The sequence below is a fragment of the Hemitrygon akajei genome, chromosome 8 (assembly GCF_048418815.1).
Source record: "Hemitrygon akajei chromosome 8, sHemAka1.3, whole genome shotgun sequence".
In the NCBI taxonomy this organism is placed as follows: domain Eukaryota; kingdom Metazoa; phylum Chordata; class Chondrichthyes; order Myliobatiformes; family Dasyatidae; genus Hemitrygon; species Hemitrygon akajei.
The window spans coordinates 155104010-155127607 of NC_133131.1; the positions used below are offsets into that span (position 1 = coordinate 155104010).

At 40.0% G+C, this 23598-nt stretch overlaps 1 protein-coding gene across 2 annotated transcripts in view; it reads right to left on the reverse strand.

Annotated features, from left to right (window-relative positions):
- ube3c (ubiquitin protein ligase E3C) overlaps nucleotides 1-23598 on the reverse strand; it is a 161992-nt gene that overhangs the window by 98057 nt on the left and 40337 nt on the right. For both annotated transcript variants that reach the window (XM_073054880.1, XM_073054879.1), the window contains one exon: nucleotides 218-304. In XM_073054880.1, coding sequence (XP_072910981.1) covers nucleotides 218-304 — 87 coding nt within the window. The remainder of the gene's footprint in view (nucleotides 1-217; nucleotides 305-23598) is intronic.

The following is a 23598-nucleotide window of genomic DNA, read 5'->3' on the forward strand; positions in this document are numbered from 1 at the left end:
ACAACTCAGAATTCTTGAACTACTTCACCCCTTGAACTCTCCACCAGCAATAACTTAAGCACCTTCAAAGTGGCCTTCAAAGCAGCAGCTCAAAGCAATGTCTCACCAACATCTTCCAAGACGATTAGGAATGGGCATAAAAAGCTGGCCTTGCCAAGTATGCCCACATCTCAGAAATTTAAGAGTACAGAAAACACAAAAAAGGTGAACAACTTACCCTGTTATCATTTTTGTTGTTACAGATGTAATCAAATTCCAAAGGTGACGCATGAATCGTGCGTTAAATGCCAAACTATAAAGAAGTCTGAAAGAAAAAATATTGTCAGAAACATTTATAAATTACGAAAGGCCTAATTTAAATTCTAAATTCAAAAATTTCCCCAGCAATCAACTCAATCCTATGCCATATACAATAATTTATTATTGCTAATCATTTTCTGACTACAAACATAGTATGATGCTCAGTACAAAGCTTGTTATAAATCGAAAGAAAATTGGGAAATAAAAATGAGAAGTCCTTGGTTTCATACAAATTTTAATTATGAGACTATGAGGAATATGAAAGAACAGATCTGTGAAGTATACTAACATTCCAACCATATGAAATTTTTTTTTTGCTGCCTTTGTTAGTGACTGAATAGTTACAATTGCTCAAACATATTATTTTGCAATTGCGTCAGTTCAAGCACAGAATTACATGACATTAGCATCATTATTTCAAATTTTTCTCATTTTTTAAAATTAACTCATGACAATAAATTTGTCTGCCCAATGAAATCTTGGAAAATAGAAAATACAGATTTGTTTTCTAGTATAAAAAATACACTTCAGTTCTTAAGGAGCAACTGTAAGCAATTTTAATGGACGGGGATTTTGACAAAGAATGTCAATTACCTGCCTAGAATCAATTCTAATTTTTTTTTAAAGAGTATTACTTATTTTTCCCATGACAAGTTCACTTTTGTAATAAGCTAAAGTGAATTAGTAAGACCAAATTTAAAAAAGCAAATGCAAAATTCTCCTAAAAAAAATTCCATATTTTCTACATGAAATTAAATGTAAATGAGAAACTCTTTTGGCATAAATAATATAGTAAAGGTCATGTACAATGATGACACTTATAGCCAAATTTTATAACAGACAGAATCTTATGAAAGTAACTGTCAAAGTTGATAACCAGCTATCATAAAACTCATTTCCCACTGAACCAATGGAAAAAATATGATGTTACAGATATTTGAGACAGCTGATATGGGAAACTTTCCAAGTTCTTTTTTTTCAACATGCTATCTCATATCATTGACAAAGCCATTACATACATAGGCAACCTATGAAGATTTTTCGGCAGAAATTGGTCTTGGATGATAGCATAAAGCAGACAACAGCAAATTTCCAGAAACAGAAAAAATTCAAATACTGTGTGGAAAAAGTTGCCAGTCTTATTGCACATTTGCTTAAAAATAATTTCAGGCCTTCTTAGTGCCATTACTTCTTGTACATCCACATACAGCCATAACAGCAAGGATTAACTTGGAGTTTTATAGCAACACCTTTTCTCTTTCCTTCCTCCCTAACTTTGCATTGTTCCCATTCAAAACAAACCAACACCAGCACTTTAAACTTAGATTCTTTTCCAGTTCACACATCAAGTTTAGTGGGCAAAATAGATTACTGAAGCAGTAGCTAAGAATCTCAGCAGGCCAGGCAGCATCTGTGGAAAAAAAGTACAGTCGATGTTTCGGTTTGAGACCCTTCAGCAGGACTGGTGAAAGAGATACAGGGCTGGAGAAGGGGGTATCTGATGGGAGAGAACAGAAGGCCATGAAAGAAAAGAAAGAAAAGGGGGGAAGAGCACAAGAGGGAGGCGATGGCATTCTGATGCCATTCTTCTGTTTTTAAAGCTTTTATTCTCCCACTTTGACCAGAAATCAGATTATGTTAGGCTAGTGTTTATAGATTACAGCTCTGCCTTCAATACAGTAATTCCAAGAAAACTCATCTGCAAATTTCTTGATATGAAACTCCAAAACATCGAGTTTGGAACTGGATCCTGACCTACTCATCAACAAAGCACAGGATAGGATAGGCAATAACATATCAGCTACTGCCTACCCTCAAAATAAACATTTTAAAGTTATCCTCAAGACTGGTGCCACAAGGCTGTGTCCATAAGACACAGGAGCTGAATTATGCCATTCAGCCCATTGAGTCTGCTCCGCCATTTTGTTATGGCTGATCCCAGATCCTATTCAACCCCATACACCTGCCCACTCACCACATCCCTTGATGCCCCCATCAATCAGGAATCTCTCAACTTCCGCTTTAAATATATCCACAGACTTGGCCTCCACCGCAGTCTGTAGCACAGCATTCCAGATTCACCACTCTTTGGCAAAAAATCACTCCTTATTTCTGCTCAAAAAGTTTGCCGCTCAATTTTGAGGTTGTGCCCTCTAGTTCTGGATACCCCCACCAGAGGGAACCTCTCCACATCCACCCTATCTAGTTCTTTCAGCATTTTGTAGGTTTCAACGAGATCCACCCCCCCCCCCACCACCCTGCATTCTTCTAAATTCCACTGATTACAAGCCCAAAGCTGTCGAACACTCCTCATATGTTAACCCCTTCATTCCTGGAATCATCCACAGTGAACCTCCTCTGGTCTCTCTCCAATGACAACACATCCCCTCTGAGATAAGGGGCCCAAAACCATTGACAATACTCGAAGTGCAGCCTGACTAGCGTCTTATAAAGCCTCAGCATTATCTCTTGCACGAGGACTCCTAAATCCCTTTCTACCTCTGATGTTTGACTTTTGTCCCCAATTAGATAAAAGTCTGTACCATTGTTCCATTTACCAAAATGCATTATCATACACTTCTAAACATTGTATTCTTATTTGTCTAAGGCCTGCTGCAATTGCATTACTTCCTCAGCACTACCTACCCCTACACCTATCTTTGTATTATCCACAAACTTTGCCACAAAAACCATCAAGTCCATTATCTAAATCATTGACATGTGAAAAGTAGAGGTCCAAATACTGGCCCCTGAGGAACACCACCAGTCACCAGCAGCCAACCAGAAAAGGCCCCTTTTATTCCCACTTGCTGCCTCCTGCCTGTCAGCCATTCCTCTATCTATGCCAGTACATTTCCTGTAAGACCATAGAATTTTATCTTGCTAAGCAGCCTCATGTGAGGCATCTTTATCAAGTGCTTTCCAAAAATCTAAGTAAATGACATCCACTGCCTACCCTTTGTCCACCCTGCTTGTTACTTCCTCAAATAATTTAAGAGATATGTCAGACAAGATTACCCTTTACAGAAACCATGCAAACTTTGAACCTTGAAACTTCATCCTAAATAATAGACTCTAACACTTTCCCAACCACTGAGGTTAAAGCTAACTGGCCTATAATTTCCTCTCTTTTGTTTTCTTGCCTTCAAGAGTGGAATGACATTTGCAGTTTTCCAGGCCTCTGGGACCATGCCAAAATCAAGTGATTCTTGAAAGATCATGACCAATGCATCCATGAGCGCTTCTGCGACCTCTCTCAGGACTCTGGAATGTAGTCCATCTGGTCCAGTTGACTTATCCATCTTAAGACCTCTCAGTCTACCAAGTAATTTTTCCTTTGTAATAGCAATGGCACTCACTCCTACTCTCTGACAATCATGGACCTCTGGTACACTCCCCATGTCTTACAGTGAAGACTGAAGCAAAGTACTTATTAAGTTCATCTGCTATTTCTTTGTCCCCAATACTACTTCTTCAGCATTTTTTCCAATGGTCCAATATAAATTCTCACCTCTTTTATTCTTTATATAACAGAAAAATCTTAGTATCCTGCTTTATATTATTGGCTAGTTTGCCCTCATATTTCATCTTTTCCTTTCTTATAGCTTCTTTAGTTGCCTTTTGTTGGATTTTAAAACCTTCCCAATCATCCAACCTCCCACTCACTTTTGCTACTTTATATGCCCGTTCCTTGGCTTTTATGCTGTCTTTAACTTTCCTTGTCAGCCACGGCTGCCCATCCCTGCCATTTGAGAACAATTTCTTCTGTGGGACATATCTATCCTGCACCTTGTGAACTATTCCCAGAAACTTCAGCCATCTCAGTTCTGCTGTCACCTCTGCCAGTATCCCCCTCCAATCCACTTGGGCAAGCTTCTCTCTCATGCCTCTTTAATTCCCTTTATTCCATTGCGATACTGATACATATGACTTGGGCTTCTCCCTCTCAAATTGCAGAATGAAGTTAATCATACTATGATCATTGGCTCCGAAGGGTTCCTCTACGTTATGCTAACTAATATGATCTGGGTTATTACACAACACCCAATCTAAGATAGCTTTTCCCCTAGTAGGCTCGAGCACAAGCTGCTCTAAAAAGCCATCTCGTAGGCATTCCACAAACTCCCTCTCTTGCAAACTGACACCAACCTGATTTTCCCAATCCTCTTGCATATTGAAGTCCCCCATTACTATCATAAATAAAAGAAAATCTGCAGATGCTGGAAATCCAAGCAACACACACAAAATGCTGGAGGAACTCAGCAGGCCAGGCAGCATTTATGGAAAAGAGTACTGTTGACATTTCGGACCAAAACCCTTCAACAAGACTGGAGAAATAAATTTTCAACCATCATCTACTAGTAAGCCTGCTGGCTCATTCTCAGCTCCATCATACTGCTTCCCATCCCCCTTCCATATTAATTTAAACCATTCCCAATAGCTCTAATAAATCTGCCCACATGAATATTGATCCTCCTTGGATTCAGATGCAACCCGTCCCTTTTTTTTTTTACAGATCACACCTGCCCTAGAAGAGGACTCAATGATCCAGAAATCTGAATCCTTGCCCCTTGCTCCAATTCCTCAGCCAGTTATCTGCCACCTCATTCCCGTCCTCACTGTTGCAAGGCACAGGCAGCAATCTCGAGATTACTACTCTCGAAGTCTTGCTTCTCAGCTTCCTTCCCAACTCTATGCTGTTTTCAGAACCTCAGTCCCCTACTTCACTACCTTTACACTCACAACCTCATGGTCAAATTTCGCTCTAGCTCCATCTGCAAATTTACAGATGAGATTATTGAAGTTGGCTGAATCTCAACAAATAAAACAGAGTACAGGAAGAAGATAGAATACCTAGTACATAGTACCATGCCAACACTTTTCCCTCAGTGCCAACAAAAGAGCTGATCATTAATTTCAGGAAATGGAGAGCAGCAGTGCACATACTTCTGTTACTTCAACAATGATGAGGGCATAAAGAGCTTCAAGTTCCAAGGAGTGAACATCACCAATAGCTTGTTCCAACCATGTAAAATGCCACACCCAAGAAAGCACACCAGCACCTCTACTTCCTCAAGAGGACAGCAAAATTTGGCACAACACCTTTGACCATCAATTTTTATAAATGCACTAAATGATTATAAATCCTATCTGGATGCATCATGTCTTGGTATGCCAACTGCTCCACCAAAGACTACAAAAAAAAATGCAGAGAGTTGTGAACACAGATTAATATATGGATATCAGCCTTCTCTCCACGGACTCTGTCTGTACTTCATGCCTCAATAAAGCAGCCAGCATAATTGAAGACCCCACCCACCATGGACATTCTCTTTTCCCTCCTCCCATCAAAAGTTTATCAGCAAACTCAAGGACAGCTTCTAACCCATTGTTATAAGACGACAAAACAATCCCTAATCAAAGATTGACTCATGACCTCAATCTACCTCGATATGGCCTTGCACTTCGTTGCCTGCACTGCACTTTCTAACTGTAACATCTTTACTCTGCATTGCTGTTGTTTTCTCTTATTACCTCAATGCACTGGTGTAATGAAATGATCCATACTGATGGCATTCAATGTACCTTGGCACATGTGACAATAAGTTACAATTAAAAATCTGCACAGCTGAGCTCAATCCTACACCTACTCAGAATTTAAATAAGTGTTCCAGCCAGGACTGTTGGTCTTTCTTGCTGCTTTATTTACTCAAGCCTTTTCCAGTGTCTAATGCATTTACTTTACTATTACACACAATTAATCAAGGCTTGGTACTGAACCAGTCAGTTCAATTACTCATGAACTTTTAAACACACATTAAATGGAGACAACCAGCAGGTTCCTTCAAATGTGCACCTTAAATAATGAAATTTCAACAACAAATACTGGAGTAAATCCCATGAGAAACCTTAAAGAGGAGCAGACTGGGAGACCGTTTCGCTGAACACCTACGCTCGGTCCGCCAGAAAAAGCAGTATCTCCCAGTGGCCACACATTTTAATTCCACGTCCCATTCCCATTCTGATATGTCTATCCATGGCCTCCTCTACTGTCAAAATGAATCCAAACTCAGGTTGGAGGAACAACACCTTATATACCGGCTGGGTAGCCTCCAACCTGATGGCATGAACATTGACTTCTCTAACTTCCGTTAATGCCACTCCTCCCCTTCTTACCCCATCCCTGACATATTTAGTTGTTTGCCTGTTCTCCATCTCCCTCTGGTGCTCCCCTCCCCCTTTCTTTCTCCTGAGGCCTCCCGTCCCATGATCCTTTCCCTTCTCCAGCTCTGTATCACTTTCGCCAATCACCTTTCCAGCTCTTAGCTTCATCCCACTCCCTCCGGTCTTCTCCTATCATTTCGCATTTCCCCCTCCCCCCACAACTTTCAAATCTCTTACTATCTTTCCTTTCGGTTAGTCCTGACGAAGGGTCGCGGCCTGAAATGTCGACAGCGCTTCTCCCTATAGTTGCTGCCTGGCCTGCTGTGTTCTACCAGCATTTTGTGTGTGTTGTTGAGAGGAGTAAAAAGCTGTTTTAATAATGATTTCAAATAGTTTTTTTTATAGATTTCAGAATTAACAAGAATTTTTGTTTCATTTACTACGTGAACATAATCAAGAAGTTCAAAAGTGCATTTATTATCAAAGTATGTGTATCATATACAACCTTGACATTCATCTTCTTGCAGACAGCCACAAAACAAAAAACATAATTCATGAAAAAACCCATACAACAAAGACCATCAAACATCCAACATGCAAAAACAGAACAAATCATGTAAACAATTAAAAAGTAATCATAATACACAGAACATGAACTGCAGGGTTCCCCAAATTGAGTCCACAGCCATGGAGCCAGTTCAGTGCTGCAGCCAGTTCAGGAGCCCAATGGCTGTAGGCCACAGCCACAGAATCAGTTCAGCGATGAGTTGAGAAAAGCCCCAAAGAAGTGAGCTGAATACCTGTTGATTCTTTGTCCTTCAATTAAACTGTTAAAATGAGCTTAAATTGAATTGTTTGAAAAAGAGCAATAGTAAACTCTTCAATGGGACAAATTCTTTCAAATCAGAGGCTGAATAGAGGCTTATATTGAATGATGGCACAGATCGGATAGAAAGGCAGAACATAGAAAAGGGCTGACCAGCCCATTCCATTACTAAGTCCTTAAATTAAGACCACTCTGATTTAATAGCTTATAGATTCTGTTCTGTGATTAAGATATATACCATTTTCTCTTTCAGCTCCCCATCCACTTGATCAAGCAATTATCTCTTACCCAAAGAATGTCCACAAAGCACTTTTCAGTTTACAAATGTAATGCCCTGGTTATGATTTTACTGCTAATGTCGTAGGGTACTTCATGTAATGGTTTTTTGTCGAAGCAGTGTGTTCCGCTGATAGTATTTGGGTTACATTAAAGATACGGAATGTTTAGGAATGTTGTGTCATCCAGTCAGGATGGTGGAACTGGGAGAAGGTTCTAGAGAACACTGCAGGAGAAATTTTGTGATGGACACTTTTTGTGAAATTTTGTGATTGGTCAAGGTTTTTCTTCAGTGGGAAATGGAGAGAGAAGCAGCTCAATAGCACCAGCCGTAGGATTGGATCCAGCGGGAATGGAGCCCAAAATGGGGATTTCTACCAGGGATTGGTAAATATGAGTTGAACATGTGTTGGTGATTTGAGCTCCAATCTGTGCACATTTGACTGTTTAGTTTTGATAGATAGATAGATAGATAGATACTTTATTCATCCCCATGGGGAAATTCAACATTTTTTCCAATGTCCCATACACTTGTTGTAGCAAAAACTCATTACATACAATACTTAACTCAGTAATAATATGATATGCATCTAAATCACTAAATCAAAAAGCATTAATAATAGCTTTAAAAAAAAAGTTCTTAAGTCCTGGCAGTTGAATTGTAAAGCCTAATGGCATTGGGGAGTATTGACCTCTTCATCCTGTCTGAGGAGCATTGCATCGACAGTAACCTGTCGCTGAAACTGCTTCTCTGTCTCTGGATGGTGCTATGTAGAGGATGTTCAGGGTTTTCCATAATTGACCGTAGCCTACTCAGCGCCCTTCGCTCAGCTACCGATGTTAAACTCTCCAGTACTTTGCCCACGACAGAGCCCGCCTTCCTTATCAGCTTATTAAGACGTGAGGCGTCCTTCTTCTTAATGCTTCCTCCCCAACACGCCACCACAAAGAAGAGGGCGCTCTCAACAACTGACCTATAGAACATCATCAGCATCTCACTGCAGACATTGAATGACGCCAACCTTCTAAGGAAGTACAGTCGACTCTGTGCCTTCCTGCACAAGGCATCTGTGTTGGCAGTCCAGTCTAGCTTCTCGTCCAACTGTACTCCATAGGCCCTTTTGTGTTTTTCCTTTTCTTTCATAACTATTTGGTTAAGCTAATTTTCATAAATATACATTATCATTGTATCTAGTTGCTGTTGAGTAGCTCGCTGAGCTGGCTTGTTAGCTTGCAGATGTTTCATTACCGAGCTAGGCAACATCATCAGTGCAACTTCAAATGAAATGTTGGTGATCTACATTGTTCGTCTTTTATGTGTCCTGTTATGTGTGTGTGTGGCGCACTGTTCTGTTATGTCTAGCTGCCAGGCAATTTCATAGGAGCAGTAAATTACTGTACACAGTATTCACACAAATCGGCATTTGGGTGGGCAAGACATCCCAACCTCATGGGTTTGGCGGGACCCAAGTTGTATTGTATCTACCCTATATGAGTCTGTAAAGGGTTTTCTCACTGCTGATTCCGCTGGCTGTTAGTGAGGAGCTAATGAGCCACATCTCTAGACACTCAGTAAAAAGGTTTCACTAATAAAAAATTTCAAAATCAGCCAGCTATCTTCACATGAGACATGATGAGGTGAACAAAGTCAAAAGAGAAGCCATTGAGAGGTTATTTTCTGCTTGACAGGATCAGTGTGCCCAAATAACACTATTCATATCTTGCAAAATGCAAACCTATAATGTAAATTTCTGTAACAAAGTTTTGCCACCTGAACCTGTGTCAAGAAACAAAGACATTTCCCCCTCCCCCCACATAAACATACTGAATGGCGGTGCAGGCTCGAAGGGCCGAATGGCCTACTCCTGCACCTATTTTCTATGTTTCTAAACACCCCTCAAAATCCACAATGGACTACCTCAAGAGGCGCAAGCTGAAGGTTTTGCCATGGCCCTCACAGTCCCCCAACCTAAACATCATCGAAAATCTGTGGATAGACCTCAAAAGAGCAATGCATGCAAGACGGCCCAAGAATCTCACAGAACTAAGATGCCTTTTACAAGAAAGAATGGACGAAAATCCCCCAAACAAGAATTGAAAGACTCTTAGCTGGCTATAGAAAGCGTTTATAAGCTGTGATATTTGCCAAAGGAGGTGCTACTAAGTACTGACAATGCAGGGTGCCCAAACTTTTGCTTCGGGCCCTTTTCCTTTTTTGTTATTTTGAAACTGTAAAAGATGAAAATAAAAAAGTAATCTTGCTTAAAATATTATAAGAAATGTGTCATCTTTAACTTTATGCCTTTTGGAAATCAGGTAATCTTTTACTCGTTTAGCTATTCACAATAACAGAAATTTTGACCGGGGTGTCCAAACTTTTGCATGCCACTGTATCAGAATATTGTGTTTTTACTTTATTCCTATATTTTGAAGTGGTTGCTGTGGTGAGCTACAGATACCTGTCTGGACACGCCCCCCTGCTGACTGCTCCTGTGGTTCCTCCCACGGACCGTGGCTCCTCCCATGGACCCCGGTATAAAGGCGATTGGAGACACAGCCCCGGCCTCAGTCTCCAGGATGTAGTGTGGTGGTCTATATCTCGCCTCACGTCTCCGAGAGTTATTGATGGTGCATCAGCTGCATAGCACAATCCTCACTGATTTGATGCAAATGATGCATTTTATTGTATGTTTCGATATATTGTACAAGTGACAAATAAAGCTATTCTCAAAAACACACATTATACTGAAAACAAAAGGTGACATCTGATTACATTTTGAATACTGATCGAAAAGAGTTGCAGATATATCAGTTTAAAATGCAGCCTATATAATCAAGACAGGTCCAGCATTATTAAAACTTCCTTCAACTTTCAGCTCTTCTCACTTATGCTACAATTTGATGATAACCAAATACCATACTGCACACACTCCAAAAAGGTCAGTACAATAAAAAACATCTTAAATTAAAGGAAACATCTACCCTACTATCCTGTTAAATCCACTAATCTGATTCAGTGCATCAGCAAACTTCCAAGAGAAGGCAAGCACACACTGAATTGATCCACACTCCTCCAAGCTAATGTCCTTCCTTTCTATTGCGTTTATCTCCTCTCTAACCAGCAATGCTATCCCACCTCCTTTTCTTTCCTGTCTATCCCTCCTGAATATTGAATATCCCTGGATGCTGAGCTCCCATCCTTGGTCACCTTGGAGCCATGTCTCTGTGATCCCAACTATATCATATTCATTAATAACTATCTGCACATTCAAATTATCCACCTTGTTACGACTGCTCCTCGCATTGACACACAAAGCCTTCGGGCTTGTTTTTACAACACTCTTAGCCCTTATACAATTATGTTGAAAAGTGGCTCTTTTTGCTTTTTGCCCTGGATTTGCCTGCCTGCCACTTTTACTTTTCACCTTACTACTTTTTGCTTCTACCCTCATTTTACACCCCTCTGTCTCTCTGCACTTGTTCCCATCCCCCTGCCACATTAGTTTAAAGCCTCCTGAACAGCAGTAGCAAACGCTCCCCCTAGGACATTGGTTCCAGTCCAGCCCAGGTGCAGACCATCCTGTTTATACCGGTCCCACCTCCCCCGGAACTGGTTCCAATGCCCCAGAAATTTGAATCCCTCCCCCTTGCACCATTTTTCAAGCCACGTATTCATCTGAAATATCCTCCTATTTCTACTCTGACTAGCATGTGGCATTGGTAGTAATCCAGAGATCATTAACTTTGTGGTCCTACTTTTTAGTTTATCTCCTAACTCCCTAAATTCACCTTGTAGGACCTCATCCCGTTTTTTACCTCTATCGTTGGTACCTATGTGCACCACGACCACTGGCTGTCCACCCTCCCATTCCAGAATGTCCTGCAGCCGCTCAGAGACATCCTTGACCCTTGCACCAGGGAGGCAACATACCATCCTGGAGTTTCGTTTGCGGCCACAGAAACGCCTATCTATTCCCCTTACAATCGAATCCCCTATCACTATAGCTCTCCTACTCCTTTTCCTTCCTTCCTGTGCCACAGAGCCACCCATGCTGCAGTGAACTCGGCTGCTGCTGCCTTCCCCTGATGAGACATCTCCCACAACAGTATCCAAAACAGTATATCTGTTTAGGAGGGAGATGACCTCAGGGGACTCCTGCACTACCTGCCTACTGCTATGCTGTCTAGTGGCCACCCCTTCCCTTTCTGCCTGTGTAGCCTTTCCCTGCAGTGTGGCCAACTCACTGAACGTGCTATTTACGACTTTCTCAGCATCGCGGATGCTCCAGTATGAATCCAATCGCAGCTCCAGACGCTCAATGCGGTCTGCCAGAAGCTGCAGTTGGACACACTTCCTGCACACATAGTCGTCAGGGACACTGGAAGTATCCCTGATTTCCTACATGCTACAAGATGAACAAACCACGGGGCCGATCTCAGCTGCCATGACCTACCCAATACTTGCCTCAACTTTTGAAACTTTCTCCTTTGAAAGGAACTTACCCGGCGTTACCTCACTTGGAGTGAAGCTCGTCCTCAGCCTCTCAAGTCAAAGCCTCAAATCTCCATTCCTTCACTGGCCGCTTTCCACAGGCCGCTCCGCTTGAGGTAACCCTCTATTTATTTGTTTGAGCTTTTCAAACTGCTTGGTCACCTGACCTCGATTGCCCAATCAGCTGCTTTCTGCTGAGTCTGAGCTATTCAAATCTTGATTGTCTAATCAACAGCTTTCTGCTGAGCTATTCAAATCTTGATTGACTTGATTGCACAGTCCAACTGCCAAAACTGCCAGAATCACTCGAGTCAAAGCCTCAAATCTCCACTCCTTCACTGGCCCACTCACTCACTGGCCGCTTTCCACATTCTTCCAATCTGTCGAAGGAAGGCCTGCTGCAATCGCATTACTTCCTTGGTGCTACCTCCCCCTCCCCCCCACCTATGTTCATATCATCCGCGAGCTTTGCCACAAAGCCATCACTTCCATTATCTAAATCACTGACAATCTGAAAAGTAGCGGTCCCCATACTGACCCCTGAGGAACACCACTAGTCACTGACAGTCAACCAGACAAGGAAGGCCCCTTTTATTTCCACTCGCCTGCCAGCCATTCCAGTATCCATGTCAGTATCTTTTTTGTAACCCCATAGAATTTTATCTTGTTAAGCAACCTCCTGTGGCACCTTATCAAATGTCTTCTGAAAATGTGTTGGCTCGTGGCCAGGCCGTTAAGGCTTTGGGCTGGTGATCTGAATGTCATTAGTTCGAGCCTCAGCTGAGGCAGCGTGTCTCCTTGAGCAAGACATTTAACCACACACTGCTCCTGCACGTATATAGCCCAGTGGTGGCGGTTGGTGCAGTATGGACAAGGCAAGACAAATCTAAGTAAATGACATCCACTGCCTTTCTTTTGTCCACCCTGCTTGTTACTTCCTGAAAGAACTCAAACAGTTTTGTCAGGCAAGATTTCCCTTTACCGAAACCATGCTGACTTTGACTTATTTTATCATTAGTCTACAAGTACCTCAAAATCTCATCCTTAATAATAGACTCCAACACTTTCCCAACCACTGAGGTTAGGCTAACTGGCCTATAATTTCCTTTCTTTTGCCCTCCACCCTTCTTAAAGAGTGCAGTGACATTTGCAATCTTCCAGTCCTCCAAGACCATGCCAGAATCAAGTGATCCTTGAAAGATCATGACCAATGCATCCGTTATCTCTTCGGCAACCTCTCTCAGGACTCTGGGATGTAATCCAACTGGTCCAAGTGACTAATCCATCTCAAAATCTTTGAGTTTGCCTTGCAATTTTTCCTCTGTAATAGCAATGGACTCACTCCTGCTCCCTGACATTCATGGACCTCTGGCACACTGCTAGAGTCTTCCTCAGTGAAGACTGATGCAAAATACCCATTAAGATCATCTGCCATCTCTTTGTCCCCCATTTTCCAGTGGTCTAATATTAACTCTCATCCCTCTTTTACTCTTTATATAACTGAAAGAACCTTTAGTATCTGGCTTTATATTATTGGTGAGTCTGCCCTCAAATTTCATCTTTTCCCTTTTTATAGCTTTTTAAATGCCTTGTGTTAGATTTTAAAAGTTTCCCAATCATTCAACTTCCCACTCACTTTAGCTACTTTATGTGGCCTTTCCTTGGCTTTTATGCTGTCCTTAACTTCCCTGGTCAGCCACAGTTGCCGACCCCTGCCATTTGAGAACTTCTTCCTCTGTGGGATATATCTATCCTGTGCCTTGTGAACTCTTCCCAGAAACTTCAGCCATCTTTGCTCTGCCGTCATCCCCGCCAGTATCCTCCTCCAATCCATCTGGGCAAGCTCTTCTCTCATGCCCCTGTAATTCCCTTTATTCCACTGCAATACTAATACATGTGAGTCATACTTCTCCCTCTGAAACTGAAATATGAATTCAATCATATTATGATCACTGCTTCCTAAGGATTCATTTAGATCTCTAATAAGATCTGGGTTATTTCAAAGCACCCAATCAAAGATAGCCTTTCCCCAAGTAGGCTCAAGCACAAGCTGCTCTTAAATGCCATCTCATAAGCATTCAACAAATTTCCTCTCTTACAATCCAACACCAACCTGATTTTCCCAGTCCCCCCGCATATTAAAGTCCTCCATTACAATTGTGTCATTACCCTAATTACATGCCTTTCCCAGCTCCCTTTGCAATCTCAACCCTACATCTAGGCTACTATCTGGAGGCCTACAGATGATTCCCGTATATGTTTTTTTACCCTTGCAATTTCTTAACACCCACAAAGATTCAACATTCTCTGACTCTATGTCACCTCTTTCTAAAGATACAATTCCATCTCTTACCAACAGAGCCACACCACCGCCTACGCCTTCCTGCCTGTCCTTTCAATACAAAGTATATCCTTTCATGTTAAGCCCCCAACTATAACCTTCCCTTAGCCATGACACAGGGATGCTCACAACATTATACTGACCAATCTCCAAATGCGCCACAAGTTCTTGGACTTTATTCCGAATGCTACGTGCATTTAAGCACAGCACCTGCATTCCTTACCCTTTTGAATTTTGCATCTGTGGCACAATGTAACTCTTCATTCTGTCCGCATTTGTAGCCAGTCATTGGCTTGTCCTTCCCTACATTCATATTACACCCATCATCTACGTGTAAACCTGTTGGCTCATTCTCAGCTCCATTATATGGTTCCCATCCCCATCTTAAAATTAAAGATCTTCTGACACTGTCTACTTATACTTTTTGCAAAATTGTTATTCTTCTTCAGCTGTCCCTCAGAATCACAGATGAATTACTTCGACTGCAGGTCTCTGGGTTTTGAGGAAGTTGATGAGGCCAAGGTGGGAAATACAGAGCCATCAACAGATATAACGAGCAAAGCAAGCTAGTGTTTAGCCTGCATGGTGGTGCACTCCAAATGCTATTTACACAAGTTCTGTGTTCCCACAATGCAGACTCAAGGTTTTCAATGCCATTTCAAGAACTCTGTCATTTTTCAGCTGTCTTCAACCAAGGATCCACAAATCTGCCCTGACAGATCTAGGAATAGTAACTATACTGTTAGTCACATGAATGCAACATGCGCAGTAGGACAGGATGTAACCCAAGCCTTAACATTGGGAAGGTTAGCCTGGGAAGAGGACAATGATGTTGCTTGACTTATTTTGGTTATTAAGGTTTAAGGAATTTTCAGAAACACCATCAATGGTATTCTTGAGATGACTTCTGTACATAGTCCAGAAGGTTGGGATCACTGCTGCCCAGGAGATCACAGGGTTCATGTCTTCATCTTCAAATAGCCTTTTCCTCCACTGAACAAAGGCACATCAATGGCAATATCAAAATTCTTCAGCCTTCACTGAAAGGTGGCTCCAAAGATATAACAAGTGGCCTACTGTGTTCAGAGTCTCATCGTAAACCTTAATTGCTGGAGGCTATGCTATAGAGGAGAAGGACTTTGTGGGTCTTTATTGTAAGGCCAAATCTCTCATGCTTCTGTTCTATGTCATGAAATTTGGACTCCAAGCACAAGCTAACATAACTGCAGTGTGTTGTATTTCTGCCACTGAAGTTTGGGTGATCTTGATTCTGGATTACAAGATGAACAATTTCCCACTCGTTCTGAAGTTCGAGCCACAGAGAGACACTTTTGTATACAAACATGTTACAACTGCAAAAAGCAAAATACTTATTTTAAATATATTTACTAAATTATATTTTCATCTTAATCTCAGTCAACACTAAGATTGCACAACACAGGTACTAAATATCTATTCCTAAATCTCACACAAACTACCAGTGCCTCCAGTAACTTTCACTGCTCTAAATGTCTAACTAAACAATTTGCACATCAGAATAGATTACACTTTTAATTGGCACTTAATTGGAAACTGCAGTTATCAGCATTGCCCAAATCTTCACGTGCAAGTGTCAGCATGGACTTGTAACACTTGGCAACTACTAACCATACATATACAGATATTATTTAACCAAACATAGGTTCAAATGCTCTGTAAATCTACTCTAAGATGTAAAAGCATCATCCGACTTACCAACTACAAGTTGGTTATTCAATAAATCTTAGCTAATTTTGGTATCACCATCACTGTATCAAAAATAAGTTTGAAAGTTGACAAGATACTCTAACACTAAAGCCCAGAACCACAAAGTAATTGGTTGTATATTTAAGTGCCTCTGTTCATCTTGTTTTGTGCCTAATGCTGTCCATTGTAAAACAGCAATGTAAATAATGCACTGAAAGCCTATTAGCTACTCTTTTAGTTTAAAAGTCTTTATAGCTGCCAGAGGAAATAAGATGTCAATGAAATTGTCAATGCTCAATTAGGATAATTAGCATTTTGCAGGCTAATTACATCAAGGCAGGATGTGAGGTTTCAAGAACATGGATGATGCTGAATTGGGATGTCTGCATTTATTGCTGCAAATACCCTACCTCCCTGGGCAATAACTACTAATTTTAAATGCGTCTCACACTGACCACATCTACCAGCAAATTATTTGTAAAGGTGCTTACTGAAGTGAAGAAAGCCATACTATGGCTATATTGTACTGAGCACAGCTGCCATTTCCTGTGTGGAATGCCATGCTCTAAATCACTTTTACTGAGCATAGCATCACCATAGTGGAGTTCCTAAAATCATTCATTATCTCTTTATTTACTGGCTTCAGATAACTGCTGATGCTTCACGTATTGACAGTCCTTAGATTTCAAGATGGGTTAATGTCTTTACACAAAAAACTTGCAAAGCTTTAGCTTTTTAAAGAACTTGGGCCCAACATATTGATGCATTATAAAGAAGGTACAACAGCAGCTATATTTCACTAGGAGTTTGAGGAGAATTGGTATGTCACAATGACTCTTGCAAATTTCTACTGATGAACTATGAAGACCATTCTAACTAGTCATATCACCATCTGGTATGGAGGGGCCACTGCACATTGCCACAAGCTGCAGAAAATTCCATCATGAATGCTCGCCACCCCCCCCCCCCCCCCCCCAGCATCAAGAACACTTTTAAAATGCAATGCCTCAAAAAGGCAGCATTTATCATTAAGGACCCTCGTCACTTAGGACTTGTCCTGTTCTCACTGCTACCATCTAGGTGGTGATACAGAAGCCTGAAGAACACACTCAACGTTTTACGAATGACTTCTTCCCCTCCCTCAGATTTTTGAATAGGGAATTAACCTATATACACCACCTCACTTTTTTTCTGCCCTTTCGCTCTCTTTTCACGTTACTTATTTAATTTTGTGTGCGCGCATGCGCGCACGTTTCATTGTAATTTATTGTGTTGCAATATACTGCTGCCACAAAAACAAATGTTAACATGTCAGTGATACTAAACCTGATTCTGATTCATTTGATAAATGCTTCCTCAGCACAAAATAAAAGGTTTTGTACTATGCTACATGGTTGGTAGGTTAATGGGATACTGTAAATTATAACAGTACACTAAGGTGGCATGACAATTTGGAGGAAAATGACAAGTGACAGAATAATTTAGAGAGAATTAAGTGGAACTGTAGGGAATAAGAGCCAGAGGACTTGATGTTACATATGTTCTTACGGGACAAACTACTTCATATCTGAATGTGAGGCTTTGTTAAATGACGGAAAAAGTCTGAAGGAAGAAATATGGAAAATAATGTTGAAGCAACTAGAAAAATGACTGGTTCTGCAATCTTCAAGAAAGTAGTTTTGTTCTAATTATACATTGGCATAACAGTAGCTAATGACTAAAAGTAGTTCTATAGTTTAAACAGCTATCAAGTTCTGCATTTCACCAATTGTAAGAACTGCCGCTAAGCTATATGACCACATACAATATGATAGTAAGCCCGAAGTTAGCTTAAATACCGTAGATTCCGGACTACAGAGCGCACCTGATTAAAAGCCGCTGGCTCTAATTTTAGAAAGAAAATCAATTTTTTACTTGTACAGGCCGCACCGGATTTTAGGCCGCACCGGATTTTCGGCCGCAGGTGTCCCACGTTGTAATATGAGATATTTACACAGAAAGATATTACACGTGAGGATTTTTTAACTTTTAATTAAATCCATATGGTAACATAAACAAATACATATTGCAAATGCTTTTTTTCGAACCGTGCCTGTAACGCGGCTACTTTTAAATATACGTTGCGTATACTTTTTTACTGAACAACATTCCAATATCTCCTAACGACTGGTAAAAAATATATATACTGCAGCCTACCAGGAAAAGTTATTGATCGCCTTTAACTTAAAAGCAGCGTTTTCGCTCCGCCGCTCGCCCCCCGCCGTCCCGTTTATCGCAAACCGGCATTTTCCCACAAGACGCGGCGAAACCGGGTGTGACGTCATAGCATCCCGCGATGTAGTACAGAAAACAAATATAGTTAAAACTCTTCTAACTTTAACTAGAAAATGAATTACTAAGCGAAAATATTATAAACTAAATAACTGCCATAAAGGCAGCACAATGCTTTTCTTCGAGTGTTTTCCATGTTGATGAGGGTGAGTACAAATGACTGATTTACAATAATTTAATTGTGAAAGTGCGCTTGATTTATCGTACAATTTCATTGGACCTCTGTGAACTACTCATCAATTTTATTGGTCTACTGTTACGAGGCAAAATGTTTTTGGCGGCATGAAAAAAAACCATGCATTAGCTGCTCCGTATTAAAGGCCGCAGAGTTCAAAGCTGTTCAAAATGTGGGAAAAAAGTAGCGGCTTAAAATCCGGAATCTACGGTAATCATAAAATTCCCAAAGCTAATTTCATAACCATCAGTAAAAATACCCTTGCACATTTTCCTTCTTCTTCTTCTATAGAACAGTACAGCTCAGGAATGGGCACTTCTGCTTACCTTATAAATGCCAACATGCCAATCTAAATTAATTCCATCTACCTATTCCATTTCCTATATTTTGTATCTCCGATTCTTGAATTGTGATTTGTGAATCCTCAATAGGAAATTTCTGCAACCCAAACAGCTATATGTGGGTCGAGTGTATTTTGCTTTTTTTACTTGGCCTCTGAAAATTCAACATCCCACACTCCTCTGCAGCGAACTTGATCTACCGTTTTCCACCCAAATGTCCAGCTCATCTAATACATGCTACATTCTTTGACAACCCTCCTTGTCATCATCTACACCAATTTTGAAGTCATCTACCAACTTACTAACCAGTCAACCTACTTTTCCATCCAAATATGGACTAAGAACAGCTTATTTGCAAGACCCAATTTTTTTACTTTACCAGTGATCCATTAAAGAAACACAAAATTAAATTTGAGAATTTTGATTTCTTTGATTTAGCAACATAAACTGAATTTATTCCACTACTCCCCAAATAATTACTTTTTTGAAATTACATAGACAATATAGCAGCAAAATATGACAGACAAATTTAGAAATAACAATGACAAATGACTTGTTGATTTTAGTGACAAGAATAGTGGGAAATAGGCCTTTTTACAAAATATCAGAGCTGCAAAGTTAACATCTCATCTGAAAAATCTCAGTTTTTACAATGTACCTTGTTATTTTAAATATAGCAAAACAAATCTGAATGCTGAAATCCTGGTTTTGAACTTGATCCTTGCCTTAGCATACAAAAGCCATAAATTTATGATTGCGTCCATCGATGTTGCACAGCACATTAGAAAAAAATTTGGAAGTACATGAATTAAAAACAAACATTGCTCTAACCATTTCTCCAAAACTGAACCAAACCTTTAACATAATTTGTTGCTTGACTTTAAAAATATATGGGAAATGGAAACAGCAAAACTTGAGAAAATTTAAATAAGGTAATTACTGCAATTCAGAAACCGGGAGCAGTTTCCATAAGAAAATGAATCTCAGGGTTGTATATGGCAATATACACGTACCTTGAACTTGAATGAAAGTATACCTACATCTATTAAACAAACCTTGCATTACTTCTGAGCTGAAACCACAATGACTTTATGGCAAATTTATGTAGAGGCACAAAAAGACCATTAGATTGGAAAATATATCTGGTACGTAAATCTTCTTGTACCAGCCACAATCTGTCTACGTTATAATTGAATTTACTTCACCTAATTAATATTCTCCAGGAAAGCTTTGTTCCTTATAAACCCATGAAGAGTAATAAGCCACATGGTAGAATAATCAAACCTCCCTATTATTTTTAACACCCTATCCTTAAGGTACCCTGTCCCAATATTGCATTCCAGAAATCAACAGCACACATTTCTTTTTCCAGCAACATATAGCAGAGGATGGAGCAATCACTAGCAAGTCTTACAGCTGAGTAACCAAACAGCAAATGCATGAAGCCATTATGAGGGGATGGTTGCAGGGGGAATTGTGACAATTAACTCTGAAGAAGCCATGAGAGAGTTATTACACCAATTCCAAAGAATAAAATGCAAAACCTGATTCCAAAAACCCTCCTGAGTGCCATCCTTCTAATTAATTGTTCCTATGCTACCACCTGCATACTTCTACAGTTTTACTTTTGCAGTTTGCATGTTAATTAACATCAATGTATTGGCATCCTATTTACAGACATAATTAATGCTGAACAATCAGGAATAGCAATTTTTTTTTTAAACTGATGACAGATGAAAAGTTGTTCAGGGAGACTGTGCATCCTTACACATGGATCACTGAAAATTAACATGGAAGGCAAATGGTACCCTGGCCTTTTATTGCACGCGGGTCTGAGTACAAGAGCAAAAGTGTCTAACTTTTGTCTAATTATCATCGGTCCTGTGGACAGCACACTTGGAGTACTGTCAAGTCTTTCTCCACAAGGATGAACGCATGATACAAGTACAGTTTAGTAGATTGATTCCTGGGATGGTAGGTACGTAATATTAGATTAAGTAGAATGGGCCTATATAATCTGGCATGTCTTGAAGAATGGAAAATTATCTTGATGAAACATTTCTTTTCCAGAGCATGACAAGGGAAATGTAAAAGATTGCTTCCTTTGGCTGAGAAGTCTAGACCAGCCATTGGGGCCAGATGCAAAGACTTCTTCATTTTGAATCTTTGGAATTCTTTCCCCCTTGATAGGAAAGAATATATTATTAAGAATATATATTAATTTAATATTTAATACATTTAATATTCAACATACTTAAGAAAGAACGCTAGTATTTTGCAAATTATTGAATCAAGGGATATATGGTTAGGACTCGGAAATGTTCCTGAAGGACCAGTCTTGATCTCTTTGAATGGCACAACAGGCACAAAGGGATGAGTGGCATAGCTCTGCATTTAACTTTTGTTTATTTATTTATTGGGATACAGCATGGAAGTGGCCCTTCGAGCCACTCTGCCCAGCAATCCCCTGATTTAATCCTAGACTAAGTATGCAGCAATTAACAATGACCAATTAGCCTACAAACTTGTATGCCTATAGATCGTGGCAGGAAACCTGATCACCTGGAGTAAACCCATTTGGTCATGAGGAGAACATACAAACTCCTTACAGGCAGCAGCAGGAATTGAACCCACATCTCCTGTGCTGTAAAGCGTTGTACAAAGTACTACATTACCGTGCTGCCCTTTCTAATCCAAGGCTACGTCACCTTTGGAAACAGCCAGCATCTCCAGATTTTCTCTTGTTTGTGATCAGAAACATCGTCTCCACATCCACTCTATAGGTTTCAATGAGATCCCCTTCATTTTTCTGAATTCCAGTGAGTACATGCCATCAAATGCTCCTCATCTGATAAGCCTTTCAATCCTGGAATCATTTTCATGAACCTCCTTTGAACCTTTTCCAATGTCTGCACATCCTTTCTTAGATAAGGGGGCCAAAACTCCAAGTGAGGCTCACCAGTGCCTTAAAAAGCCTCAGAATTATATTCTTGCTTATATATTCTAGCACTCTTAAAATGAATGCTAACATTACATTTGTCTTCCTCACTACAGACTCCACATGTAACCTTTAGAAAATCCTGCACGAAGACTTCGGAGTCCCTCTGCACCTCAGATTTTTGAGTTTTCTTTCCATTTAGTAAATAGTCTATGCTTTTATTTCTTCTACCAAGGTGCATGGCCATACACTTCCCAACACTGTATTCCATCTGCCACTTCTTTACCCATTCTCCTAATCTGTCTAGGTCAATTTTTAATAGTTTTCACATGTTTAAGTTAGTGCCCTATAAACCACAAAATCCCATACCACGCAATTTTCAGCAGTCACTGTCCAAATACTTTTAAAAAAAACTAACAGCTATGGAGAAATTACAAATTAAATATTTGTCATTATGGGGGGACGTCATGTGATGACGTAGGATCGAGATGCTGGAACCCAGCTCTCCCGTAAAAAATCAGTAAGTTAATGTTTAGGTGAAGAAAAGTTAGTCAATACTTTCTAAAAGTTACTTATAAACTACTCCAGATTGTTTCAAGTTATGCCTCACAAACAGAAGATGAAGAAAACTACTACCGTGAAGACAACGCAAGTTGGAACAGAATCAAGGCCCACTTCTGCCAAAGAACCGCGGGCTCAGGTACATTTTACCACCGGTGATACAGAACAGGAAACTACGGCAACATCGACCATTTCTAAAGAAAAAGACCAACAAGAACTGCGCAAACGTGAAGGAAGGAGCATGCGCAAATGAGAGCAACCTGAACTACAAATCCCAGTTACGATTGAAACCAAAAGTGAAAGTGAATCTGAGGTAGATTCAGATTCTCTGGAAAAATCAGACGGAGGTAAAAGTTCTTCTGGAAATATAGAAAAGACTTTGATGCAAATAATGCGTAAATTAGACGCATTAAAAGTAATTTTAAAAAATGATAAATATGGAGACTATGTTTGAGAAAATGACAAAAAGACAGGAAAAAATGGAAAAGAGAATTATAGATTTGGAAACTACAATGGAAGACATGGTTGAAAGAATGAATAAAATGGAAGATGATATTACTGCCTGGACATCAGAAAGAAAACAAATGTTGGAAAAAATTGATAAGCTTGAAAATTTTAGTAGATGAAACAATATTAAAATTGTTGGACTTAAAGAAGATATAGAAGGAGAAGATCCAATAAATTTTTTTCAAAAATGGATTCCTGAAAAATTGGAAATGGAAGGAGAAACTCTAATTGAAATTGAAAGGGCTCATAGAGCCTTAAGGTCAAGACCTCAAGCTGACCAAAATCCATGATCAATTTTGATAAAATGCTTAAGATACCAAGATAAAGAAAAGATCCTGAAGGCGGCTGCCCAATGTGCCAAAAAGAGAAACGGGCCATTGATGATAGCAGAGAAGGCAGTTCTTTTCTATCCTGATATAAGTTATAACCTTTTGAAGAGAAAGAAGGAATTTAACCCAGTGAAAAAAGTTTTATGGGAAAAGGGTTATAAATTTATAATGCGTCACCCAGCAACACTGATAATTTTTTTGGAGGAGGGGAAAAAAAGATTTTTTACCGATTATCGAGAAGCGGAGGAGTTCGCACAAAAACTTCCAACTACTTACTAATTACACATAGAG